The 24,040-nt window shown below is 34.9% G+C and overlaps 1 protein-coding gene across 17 annotated transcripts in view; it reads right to left on the minus strand.

Moving 5' to 3' along the window:
* The window catches only part of DLG1 (discs large MAGUK scaffold protein 1), a 271,862-nt gene that overhangs the window by 242,117 nt on the left and 5,705 nt on the right, over positions 1-24,040 (minus strand). For all 17 annotated transcript variants that reach the window (XM_027061130.2, XM_027061129.2, XM_015073778.3 and 14 more), the window contains exon 4: positions 9,770-9,936. In XM_027061130.2, coding sequence (XP_026916931.1) covers positions 9,770-9,936 — 167 coding nt within the window. The remainder of the gene's footprint in view (positions 1-9,769; positions 9,937-24,040) is intronic.

Consider the following 24,040-nt stretch of genomic DNA (forward strand, 5'->3'; position numbering starts at 1 on the left):
CATTAAACCAGTGATGTTTCTCAAATTTTATTTTACCAGTTCTGGGACAAAAGGCTAAAGTTGGTAGACTGTCACCTGCCTCTATATTCTCTTACTTCTCAAAGATAATGCCTCAAAGAAAAGGCAATCACATGGAACAGAGAAAGAGAAGCCATTATTGCTGGCTGATTCTAGTTCTAAAGCAGTGAAAGTTCAAAATGAACTTGGAAAAACTGTGCTAGAGAACAAGGACATGCTCAAAAACCAATGCAGCATGTCAAAAGGACACAGAGGGATCCGGATCTCTTCAAGGGATCATCCCAATCCCTGGCACAATGTGAGTATCCAAAGAATAACTGAAATGGCCTGTAAATACTGCATAAGTAAACTCTCAGTCACTAAATTAGTGATAATCTTTTTAAAAAAATAGAGTAACAAAAAAGGGAAAAACTTACTAGCCAATTTTGAAAGGAAATGCTGCACAAACTTTAACTACTAGCATTAAAACAAAATACAAGCTTTACCCTGCCCATCTTTTTCTTTCCTCTTTAAATGACATTAACTTTTTGAAGCGATCATGCCAGTTGCCTTACAGAATACCACATATTCTATACTTGTTTTTTGTTTCCTGATGTTGCTTAAGTCCTCCCACGAAGTCCTGTATTTCTGTAACAGGAAGTTAGATGTAAACATTGATTATACTCATTTTTGATAAACAGACTTCATAATGATATACTGAATTTCATACTGCATCGCACCAGGAAGCACATAGTATCATATCAGGCTGTTGCACTTGTGATGAAAACTTAAAGGTGGCAACCTCCAGATCTTCCAGATCAACCTTCAGATCTTAAGTATCTGTAGGTGGGTACTTCAGCAACTTGAGTAAATTTTTACCTGACTGACCCATTAATGATCCTTCCCTGAATCACTCATTTCATCAGAGGTTTCAAAATATTGATTCACCACACCCCCATTTTATCATTCCATTTGTATTTATTAGCTGGTATTCTTCTGTAAAAGATACTTTTCCCTTTCAACTAGAAATGAAACTTTGTTCCTCTTACAAAGGCAGGGCAGAGATAATATATTTGGAGACAGCTGTAAAAGTGAATTCGAGAGAAAATAAAATAATTATTACGAATTTTGTTAGGTGTGATAAGAGTACTAGGGTTGTTTACACAGGAGGATGTTTGACTATTCTTGGTCATAGGAGATGTGTGCCAAAGTTTTCATAGTTTAAGAGCTGGATGTCTGCAACTGATTTTCAGATAATTTCCCAAAAATATATATACATAGAAAAAGCAAATATGACAAAATGTTAGTAATTGTTGACCCTATGGATATTTGCTGTATTATAATGGGTGTTGTACTATTCCCTTGATTTTACTAGACATGGAAGATTTCTATGATAAACAGTCAGAAAAATATATAATCACCTTTAGCCTACTACTTAATTACAATATGGAAAGAACCACAATTCTCACTTCATTTGAAAAATATTTACTGAACAGCTACCACATGCAAGTACTACATTTAGTAAATAAGACAGTACCTAACCTCAAGGACTCCAAATAACACAAAATAATATATATTCCAGCATTTAATTATAACAGTGATGAGTATAATCAAGCAGAGGCAGAAAGTGTTATAATAGAGGCTTGATAAATTGAGAGGTAAAGAAAGCCTTCTATTCAGGAAGTGACCTCTTAGTCATCCTCAATTCTTTTATTGTTATCTCCATCTTACTCTCCCACCCCATTTCCAATCTGTCCCAAATCCCTGTGCTCTACATTTTAAAATATCCGTAATTCATCCACTTAGCACCTCCATTATCACCACTTTGGTTAACGCCTACATGCATCCTTAACTGGATCACCAAAACAGACTCTTAACAGGTCTCCTGCTTCTACTCTTACCAAAGACTATTTTCAACAAAACAGCAGAAGTGATACTTTTAAAGGTTACGTTAAATAACATCACTCCTTTGCCCCAGACCCAGCAAAAGCTTTACATGATCTGCCTTTGCCTTACCTTTGACCTCATCTCTCACCACTCTTTCCTGTACTCACTCTGCTCCAGCCACACTGGTCCTCTTGCTATTTCTCGTAAATTCCAGCCTTATGTCTTAGAGTCTGCACTCTACTTAGAGGAACTGGTTGTTCCTCTAAATAGCTGCATCAACTTCCAACTTGTACAAATATCACATTTTCAATAAAATACCCTACTAAAAAATGCAAAGTACCCTGCAATGTACTTTGTGAAACTGCAAAGGAATCGGACATTCCTGATACCCTCACTCTATTCTCTTTTTTTCTTCTCATATCACTTATCACCTTCTAACATACTAGATAATTGATTAATTTATTGTTTATTACCTGCATTGCCACTACCATGTAAGTAAGCTCCATGAGGACAGGGAACTTTGCTTCTATTCAAGCTCCTTGTTCAAGGCATGATATATAATAGGTGATCAATATTTGCTGAAAAACTGACATTTAAGATAAAAGGCTAAAAGTGAGCTGGAGATGGCAAGAGACAACTTCCTACGCAGAGGAATTATTATATGGGGGCCCTGAGCTACAAGGAACCAGTAGCCAAAGAATGAAAGACTTCTAAAAAATGAGTGGAAAACAGGCAGTGGTCAAGTAATTTACAACTTCTGAGTCTCATTAGGGATCTCCCACTTTATTATGAAAGAAATGAAAAGCCAATGAAGGGTAATGACATGATATGCATTTTATAAAAATAATCTTCAAAAGGGACAAGTTTGAATGCAGATAGGTTGATTAAGGGGACCATTAGAATAATCTAGGCAAAAAATGAGGGTGGTTTAGACTGGAGTGCCAAGAATGGAGACACAGTAAAATGCTGATTCATGTGAAATTTTGCAAACTGCAGTATGGATTACACGTGTAAATGTGAAAAGCAAAATTAAAAGTTTTTAACAAATAATAAAGTAGGACAACTTTATGACTTTGGAGCTGAAAACCATTTTAATAGGCACAAAGAGCATTAACCATAAGATATACTAAAAAGATATCATTTGGAAAAGCATGCCCCAGAGTGGGAAAAAATGTATGTTATTCATATATCCAACAAAGGAACCATATCTAGATAGAGAGACCTCCTAAAATCAGTAAGATGAAAGAAAATCCAAAAAAAAAAAAAAAAAAGGACAAGAAACTTAAGTAGACCATTCACAAAAGATAGCAAAATGAACAATAAACATATGAAAAGGGGTTTGTTAATCTTGTTAATGATAGGGAAAATGCAAATACCCATATGAAGTATGACTACACACCTACCAAAATGGTTAAAATTATTAATAAAAAGACTGACAATAACAAGTGTTGGCAAATAATGTGAAGCAACTGAAACTTGCACATACTGGCGGTAATTACAAAAAACAGGCATAATCACTTTGCAAAAGTGTTGTCATCATGTCCAAAACTAAACATATGCGCATCATTTTCACGACTGGGTATATAAACAACAGAAATGCATACACAGGTACACCAAAAAATATACACACAGTTCTGCTATAACATTTTGAAAATGCAAATTTGTTCCAATGCAATGATGTGTTAGGGAACAATATTAGCATAACACAAATTTCATGTTTGTTTATGCTCAATCTTGTCCATGAGAAACACTAGGTGAGAACAGAAAATTGCACCCAGATCAAATGAACCACACAGAAATACACAAAATACACACATTTCAGCCTTCAGCTTTTCCTAAATGTTATGATTCATACCCATCCACACCTGTTGTGTTAACAACTGTTCATCCAATTTCAGGTAAATCCCTGGGCCAGCACTGCACAGTAATTCACAGGTTGCAACCCTGACACACACTCCCACAGCAAATAAGATTTATTTTCAAGATAAAATGCCATCTTTATTATGGTACTTATGTACTCTTTAACCATTTAACATGTGTGAAACTGTGCTACTATTTTTATTAGGATCTTATCTTTTTTTTATATATATGTCACCCACCAAGTTTTAAGCTTAGAGTCCCCAACTCTACATAAGCCTTGTGGGTTTTTTTTTTTATTTTTTTTTAACGTTTATTTATTTTTGAGACAGAAAGAGACAGAGCATGAACAGGGGAGGGGCAGAGAGAGAGGGAGACACAGAATCTGAAACAGGCTCCAGGCTCTGAGCTGTCAGCACAGAGCCCGACACGGGGCTCGAACTCACGGACCGTGAGATCATGACCTGAGCCGAAGTTGGATGCTTAACCGACCAAGCCACCCAGGCTCCCCAAGCCTTGTGGTTTTTATTGCACAACTTTGCACAGTGTAGTGATTGTTAAGAATGTATATGTTGTGCTATAACAGAACTGACTGTAAAAGAATGTTCAAAGCAGCACTAACCCAAAACTGGAAACAATACAAATACCCATCAATAGAATGGATAAATATACTGTAGTGTATCATACAATGGAATATTACACAGCACAGAGAATGAAAAAACTTCCACTTATGGATGAAATTATCAAATATAAGAAAAAAGAAGCTAGACACAAGAAAATATATACCATACACAATATGTTAATAAATAGTTTTAGAAATGCAAAACTCATCTATGGTGATAGAAATCAGGATGGTCCTTTGAAGAAGAGGATATAGGTAGGGACTAGGAAAGGTACAAGGGAGATTTTTGGGGTACAGGTATATCTTTAACAAGAGATGTAATGTACATACCAGAAAATTCACCAAATTTTAAAATGTACAATTTACTGGTTTTTAGTATATTCAGAGTTGTACAACCATCATCACTACGTAATTCTGGAACCCCATTAGCAGTCATTCCATTTTCTTTTTCTTGACCTAGTGTACTGACAATGCAGTAATTCATCAAGCTACACATTTGTGATTTGTGCACTTTTATGTACAAATACTACCCACTACTTCAGTAATTTAAGTCAATGCTTAGAGGACTTCAGATTAAACCTAGCAGACTGATTTTATAACTCTACAATCTCCTAAAATTCTACTTAAAGCAGATGGATTATTTTAAAGCATTAAATCAAAAGATCAAAGAGAAGGTAAAAAAAAGTTATCTTCCCTACTCCACTCAGTTAATTTCTTTCTGAAATGAACTCAGAAGGGCTGAAACAGGGCTTGGAGATAGCAGGGATAACTGAAAACAAATACATTACTGGAAACAGACTAAGTGTGTATTCTTCCAGATATACCTAACTTCTACGTTTTTTTTTTACAGTCATACTATACCTCCTGATATGCATACTATATACCTGATATGCAATCATTTAATAACATATAGATATATAAGCTATATTTTCATGCCTGCTATTTTATATTGCAGTAAGTGGCTGTAACATTACATGTTTATTCAATTTCCTTTTTTTAAATTCCTTTTTAAAGTAATCTCTACACCCAATGTGGGGCTCAAATTCACGACCCTGAGATTAAGAGTTGGATGCTCTACTGACTGAGCCAGCCAGGCACCCCTATCCAGTTTCTTACTGATAATCATTTAGATTGTTTCCCTGTTGATTTTTATTAATATTACAAATAGTACTGCAATGAACATGCATATATATATGTATATATATATATATCTGAATATATATTAATAATTTGTGTGAGTACATCTATAACATATGCTAAACCAAAGAATATGAATACTGTTGTCTTTCAGAAAGGCTGCACAACTATACCTCCTACCCACAGTATAAGAGTTTCTGTTTCCTCACATTTAATTAATCTTTGACAATAAAACTAGTTAAAAAACACTTTATTAATTTGATATGCATGTTTTCAAAGTGAGGTTGAGCATCTCTTTATAGGCTTATTGGGGCACGTGTATTTCTTTTTCTCTAAACAATCCATTAACATCCTTTGGTCACTTTTCTATTGAATGTTGACGTTTTTCTTACTGATCTTTAAGAGGTTTTTTGAGTTGAGAAGGTTGGAAATTAGTCCTTTTTCATAAGTGTGGCAAGTTTTCCCCCAGCATATCCTTTCAGCATCTCAATTGTTTAATGCATCTTTCAAGATATAGAAGTTCTATAACCAAAGTTCAAACAATCAAACTTTGTGAGGTCCACAAAGAAATTCTACAAAGTCAGCATTCTTAACTTTTTCTTTTTTCTGGATTTTGTTTGTTACCATGCTTAGGAAAGTTCTTCATAACCAAAAATCATTAAAATGTTATGGTTTCATTCTTTTTTTAAACCTTTGAATCTTTGATCTGCTTGCAATGTATTGTCAAAAACAGAACTGCCATAGACTGAATGTTTGTGTCCCAACCACCCCCACCCACACACATACAAAATTCATACACTGAAATCCTCAACTCCAATGTGATGGTATTAGGATGTGGAGCCTTTGGGATGTGATTAGGCCATGAGCAAGGAACCTTTATGAATGGAATTAGTGTCCTTATAGAAGAGATTCCAGTGAGCTCCCTCACCCCTTCCTCAATGTGAGGACACAGGGAGAAGATGGTAAACTATGAACCAGGAAGTAAGCTTTCACTAGACACTGAATCTACTGGTGACTTGATCTTGAACTTTCCAGCTTCCATAACTGTGAGAAATAAATTTGTGTTGTTTATAAAACACCCAATCTGTGGTATTCTGTTACAGCAACTCAAAAGGACTAAAACAGGATACTGCATCCTTTTCTGTTGGAACTTCTCATTAAATCAGGCAATTGCTCCTACTCTTGCATCCTGCTTCCTTTCAAATATTCTTCCTTACCATCTCTAAAATTCACTCTTATCTTAAAACAGATTTGTTTTCATAAAAATGACACATGCTCACTATTTTTAAAAAGTAATGGAGAAAAGTACTAAAAATAAAAAAATCCCCATCACCCAGAAACTATCATTAATATTAAGCAAACATTATTCCAAACAACTCACTAGGTATACGTTCAAAGTAGGGGACATACATACCAAATAGAAAAAAGTTCTAAGACAATAGGATACTATCATGTCACTTTAAAAATAAACAGTATTATCATTTTACTACATCAGAAAAAAAAAAGTTACAAGGGCACAAATTAACTGACAAATGAGGATTTGTCAAGTTAGAGCAGTTACCAACTGTAAAAACAACAAAAAGGACAAGAAAGAAAAATGAAAGAAAATGTCTTTACAAGACAAAGATTTTCACTTTAAGAGAGTAAGAGAAGCATGCCCTGGAAACTGCTCAATCTCAAATACTTTTTGCAAAAAAACAAAAAACAAACAAACCCTCTTTATGATAATCCTACAAAAGCGAACATAAAGTAAAAGAGACAAGATTGTGTTGGATGCAATTTTGTCACAAAAGCACGATCTTACTTTTTAATCCAAGAATTAGTGAACAAGTGCAATAATAACCAAAATTTTGTACAAGACAAAGTATTTTCATAATTTTCATATTATGTTTCAAGTTATAGTCAAATAAAAACTTTCTCTACATTTGTTTTAATTTGGATCAGTGGATTCTCTTCAACTACAAAACAAGTAAGATGAATTAAATGATCTAAGTCTCTTTTCAGTCCTAAACATGCCTCAAAGAGTCTCAAGAGATCACGTCAAAGGTCACTTAGCCAAGTTTTCTATCCCAATTAAGCATAAATAGATGCGGAACAGGGGAAAATACTTTCCTTCTCTTATAGCACTCTCAAAAAAAGTAGAAATTAAATTTCTAAATATCCCAGGCATTTAAAAAAAAATCCTTATGACTGCCATCCTTCAGTGTGTTTCAAAACTATTTACATTTTCAGACTAACATCCATCAGGGTATTCGGTCTTCTGCAAAAAGAGTACTTCCCTTTAACCAAACTTAGCTCACTCAAATTTGACATAGATTTTCCCCTTTTTAAAACAATCTAGGAGTGATGAACACACCTCCATATTCCCGTTACTAAGTCTATTCATGAACGGATATAAATTTCAAGCACATTTTCCATGTGCCAAGCCCTAAGCAACATTTTTAATCATATTCACTTCTCATCCATCTTCCTAATCAATAAGATCTGTCATATATAGTCAGAAAGTTCTTATTCTTCTGTTCTATTCTCCTGTTAACATGTCCATAATATACTTGTCAAGAGATGCAGAAACACCAGCACCACACACAGCATTTCTAGGTAGCAGTGCCTCATTTCATAAAAGTTGAAATTTTCCAGTACTATATATTTTTTTTAAGATTTTTAAGTAATCTCGGGGCGCCTGGATGGCTCAGTCGGTTAAGTGTCTGACTTTGGCTCAAGTCATGATCTCATAGTTCTTGAGATCAATCCCAGAGTCCGGCTCTGTGCTGACAGTTCAGAGCCTGGAGCCTCCTTCAGATTCTCTGTCTCCCTCTCTATCTGCCCCTCCCCCTCTCGTGCTTGGTTTCTCTCTCTGTCTCTGTCTCTCTCAAAAAATAAACGAACCTTAAAAAAATATTCAAAAAATCTATTTGGGATGGATCATAAGTACAAATGACACATCAAAAAAAGGAATGGAAACTGAAATGATCCAAGAGAAAGTGACAAAAAAAAAAAAAAGTATGCACAGATAACACTACAATCTCTCCCTAATCAGAGAGAAACACATTAAGTTCAGGCCAGGATTAGTAAAAAGAACTCTGAATTGGATGTTAAGAGGTCTGAAATCCAAGGGTAGACTTGCCCAAACTAGCTGAATAGGCTGGGTCAAGTCATTCATTTTCTTCTGGATCTCAGTTTCCTAATCTTTAAAATAAAAAAAGAGGGATCAGATGTGCTCCCTCTTCTAAAATTTTACAATTCTATGTGACTTAATATAAAAAGGAAAACTTGGAAACTGTCTACTTCATTACCAAAGGGCTGTCTTGTTGCTGCCCACCACTACTTTTCCTTGATATATTACTAACCAAAGAGAGGCTGATTCAATTTTCCAGATACTTCTCTAATACAAACTAGAAGGAACTAGAATCAAATTCAGTCAGACAACCACTTTCAAATGACCATTTCTCAGATAGAAGGCTCATTACAAAATGCTTCATATCTCTGTTCTAACTCCACCAGCAATAGTGTATCATAACAAAAAAAAGAATATTACTAAACTAGTTTTTAAAACTTTAATAGACAGTTTTAACTACAGAAAAATGCAGAAACCAATGCTGACCTTAAGATTTACTGATTAGTCTTTTTTTTTTTAACATTTATTTTTCAGAGAGAGGATAGAGCACGCACAAGCAGGACAGGGCTAGAAAGAGGGAGACAGATCCGAAGCAGGTTCCACTCAGTTAATGCAGAGCCCGACAGTGGCTTGAACTCATGAACCATAAGATCGTGACCTGAGCCAAAATCAAGAGTTGGCTGCTCAACTGACTGAGCCACCCAGGTGTCCCTACTGATTAGTCTTTAATCTTTACTTAGTCTTTACTAAGTTTTAATAATCTTTAAGCCAAATAAAACAGAATATTTGGAGTAAATGTAGCAACTAAACTGCCCAGGACTACAAAACTATATTCTATGTCTCAAAAAGAAAAAGAAAAAATATCAGAGCAAAACCATCTTTCCAAAGTATGATTTTACTAAGGTCTCTCATGCAAAGTATTCTTTTAATAGTCTAAAGCAAGTATTTCAGACCTCAAACCATTCACAGCATTTTAAGAAAAGGCACCAGAGATTCTGAGCTTTTCTCTTCAAAAATATTTGTAATCCTATGATACTTCCACATAATATCCATTTTAATTAAATGAAAAAACAAAATAAATAAAGTGAAAAACTTAGCAGCCCCAATAAATTGATTACTGAAAAACAGCTTCAAGAATTTTTTTTTTATCTTACCTCTACACTAGGGCTAAGGCTGCTTGGCAGTGTTTCTGAAGTCACAGTAGTGCTTGGAAGGCTGGAAATTTCCCAAGTATTCACAGGCTGTATTGGTTCAGACTGCTTTGAACGATCTATACATTTTGGATTATCCAGTAAGGTCACTTCATAAAATTCTTGAATATCTAGGGGTAAAGAAAGGAAAAAAAAATTCAGAAGTATTTTGACTGTCTAATTAAACTATGCATTGCTAAAACAATATTAACTCAAAACCAAAACTTTTACTCCAGGTAAGTAAAATAAGTCCAATCTTCCAATGCACTTAAACAGGGAGCAGCGCCTGGGTGGCTCAGTCAGTTAAGCAGTTAAGCATCTGACTTCAGCTCACATCATTATCTCTTGGCTTTTGAGACCGAGTCCTCCATCAGGCTCTCTTCTGTCAGCACAGAGCCTACTTTGGATCCTCTGTCCCCCTCTCTCTCTCTGCCCTTCTCTGCTTGCACTGTCTCTCTCAAAATAGATAAACTTACAACAACAAAAAAAGTGAATATTTTCTCATTTTACTATGTCACAGTCACATCAGAACTTGCAGGACATAGTGTAAAAGTTGCAGGCTCTTTACAATTCAAAGTCAATGCTGAGTTCAAATCTCTATTCCACCACAAATCAGCTACCTGTTTAGGCAAGTTACTTAACCTCTGATAACTTATTATGAATTGTTATAAGGACTGAGTGTCATATATAGTGCACAATGGCACATAATAGGCTCCTAACCAACAGTAGCTAATATCATTACTGTGAATTTTGTCTTTTTTTTCTTAAAAGTTTATTTGAGAGAAAGAAAGAGTCCATGCACACGAGCGTGTGCACACGAGTAGGGAAGGGACAGAAAGAATACTAAGCAGGCTCCACACTCCAACCTGAGCTCGATGTGGGGCTCAATCTCACAACTGTGAGCTCACAACCTGAGCCGAAATCAAGAGTTGGATGCTTAACCAACTGAGCCATTCAGATTCCCCTGTTTCGGTAAATTTTGGAAGACATGAGTCATTACTGATATTTTATCTTTGTACCATCAGTATCTCCTCAATATAAACCCCTCACGTGGTTTTTCACACCAAAGTAAACAAAAAAAGTAAATAGTAAATTAAATACTGTACATTTTAGAATCAATCAGACATACGACAAACTCTTTAATTTTTTTTAATGTTTATTTATTTTTGAGAGACAGGGTGTGAGTAGGGGACGGGCAGAGAGAAATAGACACAGAATCTGAAGCAGGCTCCAGTCTCTGAGATGTCAGCACAGAGCCCAACACGGGGCTTTAACTCAGGAACTGCGAGATCATGACCTGAGCCGAATGAAGTTGGACACCCAACCAACTAAGCCACCCAGGCGCCCCAGACATATGACAAAACTCTTTAAAAAACCCATACATTTACTTAAAGTAGCACAGGATAATTTAAAAGATCAAGCTACTTTGCTACCAGCTGGAATTATTATAAACTGAGTATATTAACAATGATTGATTATTCATGCCATTCAAAAGCTCTGAGTGTTAGTCATATGTTTAAGTTCACCACTATTATATTCTTTATTCACCTAATGGCATACTTTGAGTTGATTCTTTTTTTAATGTTTATTTTTGAGAGAGAGAGAGAGCGAGAGCGAGCACGGGAGGGGCAGAGAGAAAGGGAGACATAGAAACCGAAGTAGGCTCCAGGCTCTGAGCCATCAGCACAGAGCCCTATGTGGGGCTTGAACTCACGAACAGTGAGATCATGACCTGAGCCGAAGTCAGATACTTAACCAACTGAGCTACTCGGGCAGCCCTGAGTTGATTTCTTAATGGGGAGAAAGTATCATTTAACAGCAAAGGTGGGGCATTATCCTGTACAGAATCATGTACAATTACTATAAATAACATTTAGACAGAATAACTTTTACTTATTTCTATGATGAAAAGATTAGTATCTCTTTTAAAAACCAATTTCTGAAGACAGTAGAGACAAAGTAATTCCCTTTTAATAAGGAGTAGCACTGTAGAACTTTCTAAGTAAAGAGCTAATAAAAACTAAGCTCAGCACAGTGAGGTAGTATCAACCTACTTCACAGGGTGTTAAGAATATTACTAGAGAAAATTCTATGTAAAAGCATTTTACAAACGAGTTACTATATAAAATTGCTCATATAGCCATCATGAAACAAATTCAGAACATCAGCTACAAAGTGTTACCAAAAATTGTTTAAGCTGAACCTAAATCAAGCCTTCAGAACCAACTTGAGTTCACAGGACATACAGTGGCTGGAGAAACAAGTTAAATGACACCAGAAAAGCAACAGGAAAAAAACAGATCTAGAAGGGGACATTCCATAAGACAACTGGCAGTTTCTTTAGGAAGTCAATGTCATGAAAAGGAAACTGTTTGAAAGCGAGATTTTTTTTTTTTTTTTGGAAGAAAGGAAACAAAAAAGACGCAGCTATCAACTGCAATGTCTGAGGCTTGACTCCGGGGGGGGGGGGGGGGGGGGAGGAGGGAGGAGGGTATAAAAGACATTGTGACAATTAGGGAAATTTAAATAGGACTATTTTTCAGAAAATATTACAGATTTTTTTTGTAGAAGACATATATATGAGTATTATACATTTATGTAGATATTTCTATATATGTAAGAAATACATATTTTATATAAGTAGGAGATATATATCTACAGAACTATAAAAAGAGAGGGAGAGGTATCTCCTATTAAAAAAAAAATATGCCAGAGCTCCTAATACAATTATGCCCAACAGCACTAAATGAGTGTTGAGTAACTGGATGATTACCAATCTCAAGAAAAGTAGCCCCCCCCAAAAAAGAAAAGTAGCCCATTATCATTATGTAAAATTATTATATTTTCCATTATTGTAAGTCAAGTTTGAAATCTTAACTTTCTGTGACCTTTTATTCTACACTTAACAGAAATACTGTTGTGTTACCCTTCAATAACATCTCTGACAAATATCTAGATCAGTGCTGTCCAAAAGAACTTTCAAAACATTCTACATCTGCCACTATATGGTAGCCACTAGCTACATATGACTATTGAGCACTTAAAATGTGACTTGTGTAAATGAGGGACTGAATTTACAATTTCATTTATGTTTAATTAAATAACTACATGCAGCTAGTGATTATCATACAGGACAACAGAGATCTAGACTACTATAACTTTGAGTAGCATTTTACTATCTAGAAAGATCATAGAATAAAATGTTCCCTATGTGAATTTTCCAAAAGTTCACTCACATCCTGTCAATTAAAATGCTTCATCTATTAAAAAGTTCTTTCTAATTTGCTGTATCTGAGCTCTTACGGACTGGAAATCAAATATTCATATTATTTTAACTACATCAGGCTTAAGACAAAATAAGCTGAGTAAACACCTATTAGAATGGCTATTATCAATAAAACAGAAAATAGCAAGTATTGATGAAGATGTAGAGAAGTTAAACCCTTGTCCATTATTGGTAGAAATATAAAATGATGTAGCCATTGTGGAAAACCATACAGTGGTATCTCAAAATATTAAAACATAGAATCACCATTTGATCCAGCATTAGATCCTGGGCACATATGCAAAACAATTGAAACAGGTACTCGTACATCACTGATTCGTCATCAGTGATGACAGCAGCATTATTCATAGCATCCAAAAGGTGAAAACAACCCATATGTTCATCAAGAGATAAATGATTACAAAACAGAACGTGGTATATACAAACAATGTAATATTATTCAATTTTTAAAAGGAATACAATTCTGATACATCCTACAACATGGATGGATGGATTTTGAAGACATTATGTTAAGTGAAATAAGCCAGACACAAGAAGACAAATATTGTATGACTCCACTTATATGAGGTAGCTAGAATAGTCAAATTCATAGAGACAGAAACAACAGTTGTTACTAGGGACTGGGGTAAGGAAGGAATGGGGAGTTATTGTTTTAATGGGTACAGAGTTTCAGTTTGGGATGATGAAAAGGTTCAGGAGATAGAGGGGTGATGGTCACAAAACAATGTAAATGTACTTAATGCCTTCAATTATACACTTAAAAAATGGTAAATTTTGTTTTGTATATTTTATATTTTATCACAAAAAATTAAGCTGAGAGAGATTCTAGGAGAGCTTAAATGAGTCAAGTGCATGGAATTTCATATGTAAGTTTTACACTACTTAAATATCTTTGTTTCATACTGAGGTCAGGAAACTGACACTGCCAGACTGTTACCAGATTATTATCTATGCCCAGCTTAAAAAGAGATTCGTTACCACACTTGGCAAACCAAAACCATATGCAAAAGTACTGAAATATTTCTGTTAACACATGTATAGTGTGGTGACATTTTTGGTATGACAGTTTGTCAGTTATTATCACTTTCCTTTAAAATATATAAATATATATACACACACATCTTTAATTTTGACCCATATCCCATCTTGACTAACATTCTACACATTTTATTTCATTTGTCCACCACACTTCCTCATCTTGAAGGTATCTCAAGACTATAAAGATCAGCAACAAAGTAACACTTCTTCAGAAAATGTTTATCTATTACAATTTGTTCAGTTGTATCAATAAAGATTTTTCAAAGGTATGCCTGATCAAAAAGGGCACTCTGGAAAAACTGGACACAGGCTGAGCTTTTCTTATTAAGTCCAAAGTACTTATTATTTCCCATGCTATCAGCAGTCCCTGTTCTTTATAAGCTACATTTTATGTCAGAAAATAATTATAACACTTATCATAACTATAAAGATTTAGCAAAGAAAAAGATTATCACTGTGACAAGAAAAATATTTTTACAATAACATTCTAAGACTCAAAACATTACTTTCTACTTTTTCTTTAGATGTTTCTAACCTGGGGAGTATAACACTGAGTTCCACAAGATATCTAGCCTAAAGTAAAGCAGAAGTTACTACTATAAGTAGAAGTCAAATATAACAAAAACAAATTCTAGTATAATCCCAATCTTTCCTACTTCTTGAAAATGTTTAACATGCTAAAATCTGACATTCCAAGTTATTCTCAAAAAACCAACTTCATGAAAATAAATAAAGGCATTCAATCAATGAATACTAATGGAGTGAATATGTTTTAGGAGAGAAAAGAATTGAAAGATGAGGTATAATAATAATGTCTTTGAGAGATGGAGAAAACTGAGGAAAAATATGTAACACTTAAAAATCATATAACACCATCTTAAAACAGGTAGATTTAAGAAAGTAAATCTCTACGGGCGCCTGGATGGCTCAGTTGGTTAAGCAGCCGACTTTGGCTCAGGTCATGATCTCACGGTTCGTGAGTTTGAGCCCCACATCAGGCTCTGTGCTGAGAGCTCAGAGGCTGAAGCCTGCTTCCGATTCTGTGTGTGTGTCTCTCTCTCTCTGCCCCTCCCCCACTTGTTCTCTGTCTCTCAAAAGAAATGAATAAACATTAAAATTTTTTTTAAATAGGTAGATTTCTATAAAAATGTGATGGCTATATTTTAAGGTGCTACAAAATCTTACACATTTATTTTAAATTTCTATTACTACCCATGTATTAACATTTTTGAAAATTAAATTAACCAGCTTTTTGACAATGAAAAATTCTTTTTCAATTCTGGTTCGTATAAATCATTTATATGTTCCCATGCCAATAATATTCAATGCCAATAATCAGGGCTACGCATAATTATATCAAAATGTACAGACTATGAAAACATGTAATCACAGCAAAATAATGCTTCAGTAGTCCCATCTCAATACTATTTAATGAGAAATTGCCAAATTTACTATCACATGTAAAATGACAGAGTCCTTCAATAAACCTATGCAAACAATTCACTTGAGTCAACTCTAATCTTCAATCTTTCGTATGAAAGTATATAGAAAATGGGAGAATATAGTAGTCAAAATGATTGCCATTTAACAAATAAGAGTAATTCCATACTCATCTGAAAATCCATATAGCTCACCCAGATGTACACCAGACACATAATTAAAATGACTAATTACATTTTTATTTACTACCCTGAAAAAACTTATTTCCTTTTAAAAATAATGATGCACTAAAGCAAGCAAAAACACAAAAAAATGCAGGAATACTAAAACATATATTAGAGAAAACTACCCTTGAGTCATTTCACAATTAGAAACATTAATTTTGTTGAGCCTACTGGATCAGTCATAACACAGTCTATTTCTATTTGCCATTTATAGTCTATCAAGTACCTTCTGTTTTGAACTAAACTGGGTCCCCACAAGTCCAGTTCCTGAACAAAGATCTAAATTACAAGGTAACAAAGCTAAAAACTTACCATATATAAATTAGAAATATAGAAACAATTGAACAATCGAAAATTTCAAGAGAATTAAAAATTCTAAATTAAACTTGGGCACATACAACTAGTCCAACAGAACAGAGAAGAATCATTTCTATCACTAAAAAATATATATTTTCAGGAAGTCTCTAAGATCACATATTTCAGAACTCTCTAAATTTAAGTAAAACATTTTCATTTGTCTTTGTTACTTTCTTGCAGAATTCAAAGTTTGCAAAACAGGAATAAGGAAAAGTACAAAATTCCAGAAACACCCACAAAGGAGTGTGAGGAAAATGTTCTCTAGCTTTTAGTTACCACTTTTATCATCCCAAACAGAAATACTTACAAACTCTCAAACTAAAGAAACAAAGATCAGAGTAGGAAGTCTAAGTAGTCAAGAACCTGTAATAATTTAACATAGCATTGGCAACATCTCTAATCTATGAAAATACCTTATTTCATGGAAAAAATATTTTTAAAAAGACCTTAACAGATACCTCTGCAAAGCAAATATACAGATGGCAAATAAGCATATGAAAAGATGGTCCACATATGTCATCAGGGAAATGAACATTAAAATACCAATGAGATACCACCATACACCCATTAGAATGGCCAAAATAGAGAACACTGACAATACCAAATGCTAACAAGGATATGGGACAATAAGAACTCTCAGTCATTGCTGGTGGGAATGCAAAATGATACAGCCACTTTGGAAAACAGTTTGGTGGTTTCCTACAAAACTAAACATAATCCTACTATACAATCCAGCAATCATGGTCCTTGGTATTTACCCAAATGAGATGAAAATTTATGTCCATACAAAAACCTGCACACAGATGTTTATAACAGCTTTATTCACAATTGCCAAAACTTAGAAGCAACCAAGATATCATTCAATAGGTGAAAACATAAACTGAATACATCCAATGGAATATTATTCAGCACTTAAAAACAAAAACAATTATCAACCCATAAAAAGATGTAGAGGAACCTTAAATATATGCTGTGTGATTCCAACCATACAACATTCTTGAAAAGGCAGAACTAATGGAGACAGTAAAAAGATCAGTGATTGCCAGAGTTGCAAGTGGGAAAGAGATGAATAAGCAGAGTACACAGAATTGTTAGGGCAGTAAACTATACTGTTCGATATTATAATGGTGAATACATCTCATTATACATTTGTCCGAACTACAGAATGTACAATACCAAGAATGAACACTAAGGTAAACTATGGACGTTGGGGGATAATGATGGGCCCATGTTAAGTCTGTTAATTGTAATAAACGTGCCATTCTGGTAGGGCATGTTGATAATGAGGAAAGCTATATATCTGTGGACGCAGGAGATATACAAGTAATCTCTGTACGTTCCTCTCAATTTTGCTGTGAACTCTAATAAAACTGGTCTAAAAAACAGTCTTTAAAAAATAAAAGAAAATATGAGCTACCATGCCATGAAAAGACATTGAGAAAACTTAAATGCATATTGCTAAGGGAAAGAAGCCAAACTGAAAAGGCTACATACTTATGATTCCACCTATATGACATTCTGGAAAAGGCAAAAAACTATGGAGACAGTAAAAAGAGCAGCAGCTGCCAGGGACTTAAAGGGAGGAAGAAGGGATGAACATGTATAGCACAAGAGATTTTCAGGGTAGTGAAACTATTCTGTATGATACTGTAATAGTGGATGCATGTGTCAGAACAACAAATATGTATGTCAAGTTTACCAACGTATAACACAAAGAGTGAACCCCAATGTAAACTATGGACTATAGTAACACTGGCTTACCAACTATAACACTAATGCAAGATGTTAATGAAAGGAAATGGAAGGAAGAGTGGTAAAGAGGATATAGGAACTGTACTTTTCACTCAATTTTCCTGTAAAACCTAAAACTGCTAAAAAAAAATTAAAGTCTAATAATTTTTAAAAATGTACAAAGGAGTATAAAAATAACATTTATATTTTAAAAAACAATCTCACTTTATTTCAAAATAATTTCCAAATGTATTAAAGATTTAAATGTGATGCTACGGGAACGTGTGGGTGGCTCAGTCAGTTAAGCGTGTGACTTCAGCTCAGGTCATTACCTCACAGTTGGGGAGCTTGAGCCCCACGTCAGGCTGTGTGCTGACAGCTCGGAGCCTGGAGCGTGCTTAGGATTCTGTGTCTCCCTCTCTCTTTCTGCTCCTCCCCAGCTGTGTTCTCTCTCTCAATAAATAAACTTTAAAAAGTTATTTAAAAAATTTTGTTTACAATTTTTTTAATGTTTATTTATTTTTGAAGGAGAGAAATACAGAGCATGAGCGGGGGAGGGGCAGAGAGACAGGGAGACACAGAATCCAAAGCAGGCTCCAGGCTCTGAGCTGTCAGCACAGAGTCTGATGTGGGGCTCTAACTTATGAGCCATGAGATCATTACCTAAGCCAAAGTCAGACGCTTAACTGACTGAGCCACCCAGGTGCCCCAAACTAATTCTGTTTAAAAAATAGAGATGGTATTAAAGATTCTGAATACAGGAAACATTTTTATAATCTTGGGAATAGGGAAGCTTTTCTAAGCATGATACCAAGGGCAGAAAGCACAAAGAATATTGATAAATCTAAATACAGGTTTTCTTAAAAATCAAAGTTTAAAAACAAATGACAAACAAGGAAAGCTATTTGAAACTTACATGACAAAGTTGATATTCCTAATGTAGATGTTACACCTAACGATTTTATACTTCTAAGAGAAAAGGGGGGGGGGGAAGGTGGTAGGAGAGGCAGATGACATGAACAAATAATTCACAAAAGAAATTAAAATGAATGATGTAAGAAAATTCTTACATTGGGGGTACCTGGTAGCTCAGTCGTTTGAGCATTCAACTTCAGCTCAGGCCATGATCTCACGGTTCATGAATTCTAGCCCCACGTCAGGCTCCTGCTGTCAGTGCAGAGCCTGCTTCAGATCCTCTGTCCCCCTCTCTCTCTACCCCTCCCCTGCTTGGTCTCACATGCTCTCTCTCAAAAATAAACATTAAAAAAAAATTCATACATCACTGAAAATTCTTATATCGTTGGTTATTTCTTTAACCAAAGAAATCTATAATAAAATATCAAAATGACTAAAAGTATATTCCACCTATCAGAGTAGAAAATATTAAAAAGATGGATAATACCTGTATTGTTTAAGATATAGTGAATTAGTTGTTATTCCACATACTACCTAAAAAATTAAATTGAATATAACCGTTTTAAAACATCAAAAGCCTTTTTGTTTTTCTTCAACGTTTTTATTTATTTTTGGGACAGAGAGAGACAAAGCATGAACGGGGGAGGGGCAGAGAGAGGGGGAGACACAGAATCGGAAACAGGCTCCAGGCTCCGAGCCATCAGCCCAGAGCCTGACGCGGGGCTCGAACTCGTGGACCGCGAGATCGTGACCTGGCTGAAGTCCAACGCTTAACCGACTGCGCCACCCAGGCGCCCCTCAAAAGCCTTTTTAAGATGCAAATCCCTTTTACCAAGCAATTCATTTCTAGGAATTTACCCAAAGGATATAATAAATGATGTAGAACAAAGAGACATATACAAATATAATGTTGTTTGTAATACAGAAAAGTTATATACTTAAGTGCTTCTAGGATATCATTAATAAAACTATAGTAAATCTATACAATGTAAACAAAGTAATTAAAGACAATACAAACCTACTGATATGGAAAGATATCCAATGAGAAATTTTGAGATGAAAAGTTAATATGTATATACACACTACATACACTTAAGCAAATCTAACTTCAGCACCTCCCTCCACCAAAAAGGACAATTCTACCTATTAGTCCACCCAATAAGTCGTTGCACATAAAAAGTGAGAAGGGAGAAGACTGTTCCCTCAGGTAGTCTCCGTTTTCATATGCCTCTAATAATGTAAACATCTCTATATCTCACTGCACTCAGTCTGATTCTAGAATTATGTGCTTTTGTACAAGAGATCACTCAAACACAAGCCAACTACTATGCCTGTTGCCTGACTGAAGAAACAATGATTTCTTTCCACTAGAGAAAAAAACAACTATATTGCAGTTAATGAGAGACAGTGTTAAATTCCGGAAGGATTTTCACGGGTAATTTTAATCTGATGCAATTTTTCACTTTACACAGAGATTATAAATCTCCATTCGCATCGTAGGAAACAACTGTTTTAGTTGTGTAGAGAGTTTGTTTTGCAAAATCAAATTATGTATAAATACATAAAGAATAACATTCTAGAAGGATATTCACCCTATGGAAGGAGGTTACCTTTGGTGTGAGATTTTTCTTGACAACATTTTATATAAAGTACAATTAGGTGATCTTAAATGCTTTACATGGAATATGCATTATTTTTTATAATAAATTCCATTTTGGAGAGTTAGGCAACTAGAAAGCTGAAAACATTGCAATATAACCCAGCCATTTCAGAGGGAAAAAATTCTATCAGTTAATTGACTAAAAGCAAGTACAACGTTTTCACAAACTAAAATATGCAATAGTCAAGTCTACTCGAGAATACTCTGCTTCTTCTAAACCTATGTACATTAAAACCATTTTGATCCCCAAAAAGAATATCCTATAAAACTTTAAACTATGTATTACAATTTGTGTTTTGCACATTAGAAACAGGAAAATGTCAAGCCAATGTCCAAAAATAAGTTATTTCAATATTTTAAGTACCATTTGACTAACAGTCATAGGGTATTTTCACACACATATTCCTTAAAATGAGGTAAGTATCAAAAGGAACCAGAACTTCTCAGAGAAATGGCTGATTCCAAGGCTGGGCAAGATACCTACAAGATGAATCTGGAATACCTTGTTAGGCCAAAAAAATGAGAAAGTACTCAAAATAATAGGGCCATGTGATAAGGACATAAAAGCAAGCTTGAGAGAGTTCTCACCAAATGAATCAGAAACAATCTGAGCACCAAAATCATTAAGGATGGTAATAAACATCAACGATTAAAAGAAAAATGATACAGGGGCGCCTGGATGGCTCAGTCGGTTAAGTGTCTGACTTTGGCTCAGGTCATGATCTCAGGGTTCATGAGTTCAAGCCCCACATTGGGCTCTGTGCTGACAGCCCAGAACCTGGAGCCTGCTTTGGATTCTGTGTCTCCCTCTTTCTCTGCCCCTCCCCCACTTACACTCTGTCTCTCAAAAATAAATAAACACTAAAACAATTTTTTTAAATGATACATATATAGATAGATAAATGGGAGAGGAGGGTTCTTACAGTAAAATGCCAAGCGTTAATTGGAAAACGTAGAAGAGTGCCACTGTTATAAAACTTCCATTTTTCAATTGTCATCTTCAACATAGTAAAAGGTTCAGGCAAGCATCATCAATGGACACTAAGTCTAGATGGAAATTTTGCTAAAAAACAAGACATACACATGGTGTTGAAGTGTCACCCCCACATACTGCTTATAAACAAGGAAAAAACACTAACTATGGAGTAGAGAAATCAAACACCTTAATTGGGTAATCAAAATTAACAACATCGATGAAGGAAAGATATCTTGTACCTCTGAATGTACAGAACCCTAGGGAATACATAACCTGAATCTAATCACAAGCAAACACCAGAGAAACCCAAAATTAGAAAACTTATATAAAAAAATAAAAGAAATGGGGAACTGTATCCTTCAAAAATGCCAATGTCATAAAAGACCAAGCTATGCAAATGTGCCCAGACCAAAGAGATATGACAAATGAAATACCTGGTCCTAGACTTGATAGTATACTGGAAAAATAATTTAGAAAAGAAAAAATTTAGTGGGAAAAACTTGACCCTACATAGATGAAACTGCTTAGACCAGAAGAAATATTTACAGATGCTTTTACAGCCCTGTGATTACAAGGTTCTGAAGAGAATTCAACCAGATTCAACATAATCAAAGCACTGCTTCAGAGCAGTCATAGGCAAAACTATTAGCATATAAATAATAATCCAATTCAATCAAAACCATCAACTGAAAAATTAATAAAAATTTCCTCCAATTCTATAAAGTTTTAGCCAATAAAATGATCCACAGCCTGTAATAAATGTTTTCCTTTCTCAAACCTAGCTTGCAAAGTCACACAAATGAAGTTAGTAACAAACTAAAATACAGTATCCCTGGGACCAGTAAGAAACAAAAAATCTAAGAAATTTTGACATTTTACCATCATAGCTAGAAGTTCACAAACCTTGATTACTAAATACACTTTCCAAAATGTGTAAACTCCGTAATTATAAACATCATTCCATCATAAATATTCTCCTTCAAAGTAAAAACTTAAAAATAAAACCACTGAACCTACAGACCAACATCTATGTTTACCACGCTTGTTGTTAGTGTTCTTTCTCACATTAAAATATTCAACTTAAGATAACATCCTAATAACAGAAAGTGAGGAGCAGCTCTGGATTCAGATGGAGTTCAGATTCTGGCTCCACAATTTAGTATCTGAAGGTCCTTGAATAAGATCTGTAATCTCTCAGTGCCTACTTTTCTAATCTATAAAATCATATAAAATGACACAATCACCTCATAGATGAATATACGCTTCATAGGATTACAACAAATGAGACACTTGCATCACACATAGAAAGTACTCAATGAAATATCAGCTATTATTACTTTTTACATATACTTAAAAAAGAGTCATAATCTCATACCCATTAGGATGGCTACTATCAAAAAAACTGAAAATAACAAGTGTTGGCAAGAATATGGAGAAACTGGGACCCTTGTGCATTGTCAGTGGGACTGCAAAATAATGCAACTGCTATGGAAGGCAGTATGATATCCTCAAAAAATTAAAAATATAAATACCATATGGTCCTATAATCCAATTTCTGGGTATCCCAAAAATTGAAAGCAGTTTTTCAAAGAGATATTTGCACACCCATGTTCAAAGCAGCACTATTCACAATAGCCAAGAGATGAAAACACCCTAAATGCCCATCAATGGATGAATGGATAAACAAAATATGGTATATACATACAGTAAAAAAATTCAGTCTTAGGTAGAAAGGATATTCTGTCACATGCTATCACATGGAGGAACTCTGAGAACATTAAGCGAAATAAGTTAGACACAAAAAGACAAGTACTATATATATGAGTTATTTACAGCAGTCAAAATCAGAGACAGAAACTCCAATGGTAGTTACCAGAGGCTGAGGGCAGAAGGAAAAGGAGAGTGTTGTAGAGTTCTGGTTTTGAAAGAGGAATAAGTTCTGAACTGTTTTTGCACCAATGTACTTAACAATACTGAACTATACATTTAAAAGTGTTTAAGAGGTGCCTGGGTGGCTCAGTCAGTTAAGCATCTGACTTTGGCTCAGATCATGATCTCACGGTTCATGGGTTCGAGCCCTGCATCAGGCTCTGTGCTGACAGCTCAGTCCTGGAGCCTGCTTCGGATTCTGTGTCTCCCTCTCTGCCCCTCCCCTGCTCATGCTGTCTCTGTCTCAAAAATAAATATACACTAAAAAAAATTGTTTAAAAAAAAGTGGTTAAGATGATGCACTTTTTTTTCATTTAAAAAAAAGGAGTCATACTTTTTGAAAGCCAGTACCTACAAATTCAAATGTTCTTTACCATGTTTATAAGGCCTACTGAAACTCAGTTAAAAGAACAGCAACAAATAAAGTAGAAGTAAAAAAATCTCATAAATGGACAGTATTATTTATTACATGATCCATCTTCATTTTGACAAATCTCATAAGTAAAATAAAACACTGCATTAAAATAAGCTTGCTATTTATTGCAGACAAACTATACAAATCCCATGACTCAACTTAACTCAAGTCTCTAAAGTCAGCCTGATCTTGAGCTCAGGTTCTCTTCCTGTGCTCAAGAAAAGCAGAATTGTTTGATCCCCATAAGTAACGCCCGGGGCGGCG

Source organism: Acinonyx jubatus, chromosome C2 (genome assembly GCF_027475565.1).
Source record: "Acinonyx jubatus isolate Ajub_Pintada_27869175 chromosome C2, VMU_Ajub_asm_v1.0, whole genome shotgun sequence".
Lineage (NCBI taxonomy): Eukaryota > Metazoa > Chordata > Mammalia > Carnivora > Felidae > Acinonyx > Acinonyx jubatus.